Here is a 5722-nt window from a genome sequence, read left to right on the forward strand (position 1 = left end):
CCACTTGAGCCACATATGGCTTTTGAACACCTAAAATCCTAAAATTTTGCTGTTATTACTACAGAACAGAATATTTTAATTAGTGCAAATTGGTGCAAACTGAAGTAGCCACATATGGCAGTGGCTACCTAAGAGGAGGGCACAGCTTTATTTATTTTTTGAGACAGAGCCTCACTCTGTTGCCCTGAGTACAGTGCTGTGGCATCATAGCTCACAGCAACCTGGAACTCTTGGGCTCAAGAGGTCCTTCTGCCTTAGTCTCCCCAGTAGCTGGGATTACAGATGCCCATCACAACACCCTGCTATTTTTAGCGAGAGGGTTTCACTCTTGCTTAGGCTGGTCTCCAACTCCTGAGCTGAGGCGATTCACAAGCCGTGGTCTCTCAGAGTGCTAGGATTATAGGCGTGAGCCATCGTGCCCAGCCTGGACAGCACAGACTTAAAAAACTTACTAAACTTCCCTGATCCTCACTGTCCTTTTTGAAAGATGGGGCTCACAGGCCGGGTGCGGTGGCTCAAGCCTGTACTCCTAGCACTCTGGGAGGCCGAGGCGGGAAGATCTCTTGAGCTCAGGAGTTCAAGATCAGCCTGAGCAAGAGGGTCTAAAACTAGCCAGCCGTCGTGGAGGGCGCCTGTAGTCCTTCCCAGCTACTCGGGAGGCTGAGAGAAGAGGATCCCTTGAGCCCAGAAATTTGAGGTTGCTGTGAGTGATGACGCCATAGCACTCTACCCAAGGTGATAGTGAGGTTCTGCCTCATTAAAAAAAAAAAAAAAAAAAAGCCGGGCTTACAGCATCTGCTGTGGGGGTCGACTCTTCCTCTGAGAATCGGGCGGTATTCGCTTCTTGCTCCTGTCCCACCAACCCTCCCTCCCACACCCCGTGTCTTTCCCCTGCCCCCCGGGGCTCAGGCAGACCCCCCCCAGAGGCCTCACCCCTGCGCAGATCCGCGCGGCGGTCTTGGGCCTCCTCACGAACCGGACGGCTTCGCTGTTGGCCAGGTCCTGGAGGCTCTCTGGGACGTGCATGGCGGCCACTGTCTTCCTGGGGCCTTGAGAAGCGGGAGCGGGGCGCTGGGCGCCGCCGTGTGGGGGCTCCAGGCCACCCTGTCTCGGCTGCTGCGGGACGCACAGAGTGGGGGCTGGGTCGGGGCTGCGGAGGTCCCAGGAGCGGGGAGCGTAGTATCAGGGTGCGGAGGTTCCCGCGAGTAGAGGCGCGGGGTTAGGGGTCACTGAGGAGTCCCGAAGTGGGGTGCGGGCTGCGGGGGCTGCAGGGGGCGTCCCAGGGGCTGGGAGTAAGGGGTGGGCCTTGCGGGTGTTCTAGGGAGGGGTGTGGGCTGAGGGGGTCCTAGGAGTTGGGGACACAGTGGTGGGGTGCTCTAGGCTCCAGAAGTGGGAAATGCGGTCTGCGGGGGCTGCTGGAGGACATGCAGGGTAGGGAGCCAGAGACAAGGGACGCGGAGAGGGCTGGGCAATGGGGCCATGTCCCCTGACATGGGGGCCAGAGGGCCCAGCTTAGGGCCCACGTTCTCCCTGGGAGAGGACAAAGGTGGCATTTTCTGGGGAGCCGGGGGTGCCAGAATCTAGCTCAGAACACCTGGTTGGTCTGAACCAGAGGGATCCCTTTCAGGTAGGGCCTATTTTAGGCTGTCCTTGTAGATTGGGGCTCTCTCCTGGAATGGGGGCCTCCCTTTAGAAAACACCTCCATCTTCGTAAAAGTGTATCTCCTCAACTTGGGAGTCTGGACCTCAGATCTGTGGAGAGCCTGGAAACTGAGCCGTCCCCTCAGAACGAGACGGCTGTGCCCCTGGCACTAGGCTACCTTCTTAAAATTGAAGTCTCCCCTTTAAGGATGAGGAATGGGAGTGCTGGGGCGTGGGGGTGACGCTCCCCTGACAAAGGGTCACTCCTACTGTGGAGGGCCAGTCTTTTCACCTGGAGGCCCGCTTTTCTGTCCGCCCGCCCTCCTCTCCCGGTCCCAGACGCCCTCAGGCTTCGCTGGGTTCCGCTTTTTCCCGCCTTTTCCTTCCTTCACAGATGATTGGCTGATCCCAAGTCCCGCCCCTTTCTTTCCCCGCCTACTCAGGAGCAGACAGGGATGAGGGCGTGGCCTCAGCGGACGTTGGGCTGCTCGCCGTTGGCGGGCTGCGCGCGAGGCCTGCCCCACCCCATCTCTCCTGGGAGTCCCGCGCCTGCCCCGCCCCTTCCCTTTGAAGAAGCGACCAAGGAGACACTTCTTTGGCGCATGCGCTGCGCCCAAACGCGGCTAGCGGTGGGGCAAGGCACACAGACCGCGCATGCACAATTAAGGTAAGGGTGAAACAAACTGCATTCAAGGACCCATTCTTGACGCATGCGTTGTACTGCGGGCTGAAGCCAAACCTCGGGGATCCAGGACGCCTCCTGCACATGCGCAGGAAACTCAATGACAGTCCTGCGTTGGCTAAGGTGAGGGAGAGGGAGGAGGATTGCATGGCAGGGGAGGGTGACCCTGCTACTCCCTAGGTAGCTTTTCAGAGTATTTCCCATTCTCCTAAGCTCCACCTCGTCATCTAGACCCTGAACAATTGTCCCACTACAGGGTCTCTGGGTCTGCAAAACGGTCCGAAGCCTAAGACCCTTGGCCCCAATCTGAGATCCAGGCCAACTAAGCAGTACAGGAGGGGACTGCGAAGAGTGGGGCGGATGGGCTCTGTGCCCAACCTGAGGTAGGGACGGCCCCTACCGGGCGGGACGTGGAAATGGAGAACGCGCTTTTCCTCCAGATGACATTTGACTCCTGCCCATTCCCCTCTGGTTTAGGCTCTGGGGAAAGGGTCGGGCCATGCTGCATGTGACCCGGGAGGCCTGGGGGGCCAGGGTTCGAGTATGGCCCCTGTTGCCCGCGCTCCTTGGGACCACCCGGGCCGTGTCGTCGCTGGCGGCCAAGATGGGGGAGTATCGCAAGATGTGGAACCCCACGGAGCCCCGCGACTGGGCCCAGCAGTACCGCGAGCGCTTCATTCCGTTCTCCAAGGAGCAGCTGCTCCGCCTCCTGATACAGGTACCGCCCGTCCTGGGTCCGAGAGCCTGGGGACTACGATTCCCGGCAGGCTTCGCGGCGGCAGAGCCCTATTTGCTGCAGGGGTGCCTCCTGGGAGTTGTAGTTTCTAGTCCCCTCACAGTACCAAGTGGGCACGAGATGAGTTGTAAAGCAGAGAGGCAAGGCCTCTCAGGGACAGTTTTGAATCCATTCCTAATTCAGAACTGGGGAGCTCGAACAGGCACTCTGAAGGGTATATTTTTTCTGTCTGTAAAATGGGTATAATCATCATCCTCGTCAGTACTATTTCTACTACCTAATAATTATATCCACATAGTCACAAATCTATAATCATACTGAGTATCACGCTATTTAAGCCCTTTTTCTGTGGGACCATGACAAACTTTTTTCATGTATTATTGAATCACAAGAACAACCCAATAAGAGATATATCCACTGTCATCCTCATTTTACTGTGGGGGCGTGGGTTCCCACAACCTTTGGTGGGATCTGCACCGAGGGCAGTTGAGGCGAGAAAAAAACTCAGACTCAGTTATCTCAGATGAAATAACTGATGGGAGCCTGTGAGAGGCATACAGTAAGCCAGCAGCATCTCAAGTGCAGCTAGCAAGTGCAGCACTGGACCATTCTCCTATAGGTCTCTTTATTCAATTAAAAATCATAAAACATGTTGCCAGCATAATGTATAAGCTTAGTTTGAGTTAAGGCAAGGCACCTCAAGTAATCATTAACAGTCAGAAGAAGGGAAACAAAGGAAAGGAAAATTATGCAGGCACACCATGTGATTACAACTTATACTTTACAAATTGGGGATAAACTTCCTAATTTGCTTCAGTGATTTTACTGATTTCTATCTATGCCTGGGCAGGACTCAGGCAATAATAATCTTTGGTTGCTAGGCCTTCTGTTCTCAGCCACCAGGTAACAAATGGGCTGTCTGTGCCACCTTAAAAGGAGAAGCAGCATAGGATCCTGGACTTTGGTCAACTGGACTCTCAGAATTCTAGCCTCGAATCTGTTGGGTGCCAGATATCCTGTCAGACCACTAGGCTATTGTTAGCCTTGAGGTGTTTGAGGAACTTAGACTCTGGTCAACAGGCCCTCCAGAAAGGCCTGGCCTAAACTATACTACAAACCTAATTCCCACATTTTACAACTAAGTTAACTGAAAGCATGCAGGAGAAAAGTGACTTACCCAAGACCGTAGCATTGTGGTCCAACTTGAACCACAATGATCTGACTCCAGAGGTGGCTCAGGACGAGGACAAGGCAAGTGAGGCTTTTGCTCAGCCTTCAGAGTGAGCTGGCTACCTATTCATTCACCCTAGTGCTGGTTCTGCTCTAGAACTTGAGCTCTTACCCCACTCCCCATCATCATCATACCTGTCATTATTGGAGATTAGTGTTCCTTCATGTAACATTTATTGAACACCTGTATGTACTAAGCCCTGTGCTAGACTTCATACACATATACACGTAAATATATACTCACATACATAAACACATGTATATATGTGGACACATGATTTCATCATATTCTCACCAAAGCCCTCTGAGAAAGGGGCTGTGATCACATTCACCCAGGGCAGAGATAGGAAATGCATAGAAGTAGTTCCATATATGTGTTCTCTAATTAGGCAGTTCTAGATTAGAGTTAACTCATGAAGACGTTGTGGCCCTCAGCAAGTGACTTTCTTGAGTCTCAGTTTCTCCCTCCAAAGAAATGGGGGTTATAATTCCATCAGCCTTCTTGCATCCTCTGGAGGGTATTATGCTGACAAACAGTTCCTGGCATACAATAGGCATTGAGCGAATGTTGGTGAGTTAAGCCTGTTTTTCACAATGTTAGGTTGCCTCAGTTTCTTGCTCAGTAAAATTGGTCATCCCCCTGCCCCATCAACCAAAACAAAATTTTAAAAAGTCCAGAGTTCTGATTGTATGTATGGGACACCAGGGAAAGAATTCCTTCCCGTGAGGAAAGGCCTACAGAGAAGTTTTGCTTCCTGAGGTAACAGGAATTTCACTCAAGTCCAGCAGAGAAGGCGGCTTTGGAGGCATTCTCAACCCATGTGGACTTCTGTACCCTGTACCACTACCACCACATCCTGGCTCAGCTGCAGGTGAGGACTGGGCCCCTCTAGCCCAATGGTACTTGTTTGCTCATCCAATCATTCAGCAAATGTTCACTGACACTTACTTGGAGCATGGCCCTGGTCTAAGCACTGGGGATTCAGCAATGAATGGGACAGATGAAGCCATACTCTCAAACAGCCATCATTCTAGTTTGGGAGACAAGAATGAAATAAATATAAAATATGATGCCTGGTAGTGGTCAGTGCTATGAAGAACAGGAAAGTAGAGTAGCAGGATAAAGAGAGACAAGATGGGCTGGGCACTATGGCTGACGCCTGTAATCCCAGTACTCTGGAAGCCTGAGGTGGATGGATTGCTTGAGCTCAGGAGTTTAAGACTAGCCTGAGCAAGAATGAGACCCCATCTCTATTAAAAATAATAAAAACTAGCTGGGCATTGTGATGGGCGCTTGTAGTTCCAGCTACTCAAGAGGCTGAGGCAAGAGGATTTCTTGAGTGCAGGAGTTTGAGGTTGCTGTGAGCTATGATGCTACAGCACTCTACCTAGCATGACAGAACAAGACTGTCTCAAAAAAAAAAAAAAAAAAA

General features: G+C 52.3%; 2 protein-coding genes across 2 annotated transcripts in view; one reads left to right on the top strand and one right to left on the bottom strand.

Moving 5' to 3' along the window:
• The window catches only part of SYNGR4 (synaptogyrin 4), an 11500-nt gene extending 10474 nt beyond the window's left edge, over positions 1 to 1026 (bottom strand). The window contains exon 1 of the mRNA XM_012812515.1: positions 934 to 1026. Within this exon, the coding sequence (XP_012667969.1) occupies positions 934 to 1026 (93 nt within the window). The remainder of the gene's footprint in view (positions 1 to 933) is intronic.
• A 1480-nt stretch (positions 1027 to 2506) lies between these two features.
• The window catches only part of TMEM143 (transmembrane protein 143), a 28136-nt gene continuing 24920 nt past the window's right edge, over positions 2507 to 5722 (top strand). The window contains exons 1-2 of the mRNA XM_023507915.1: positions 2507 to 3041; positions 5057 to 5161. Of these exons, the coding sequence (XP_023363683.1) occupies positions 2823 to 3041; positions 5057 to 5161 (324 nt within the window). The 5' untranslated portion in view covers positions 2507 to 2822. The remainder of the gene's footprint in view (positions 3042 to 5056; positions 5162 to 5722) is intronic.

The sequence above is a fragment of the Otolemur garnettii genome, unplaced genomic scaffold (genome assembly GCF_000181295.1).
Source record: "Otolemur garnettii isolate 467f Iridium unplaced genomic scaffold, OtoGar3 scaffold00211, whole genome shotgun sequence".
Taxonomy (NCBI): domain Eukaryota; kingdom Metazoa; phylum Chordata; class Mammalia; order Primates; family Galagidae; genus Otolemur; species Otolemur garnettii.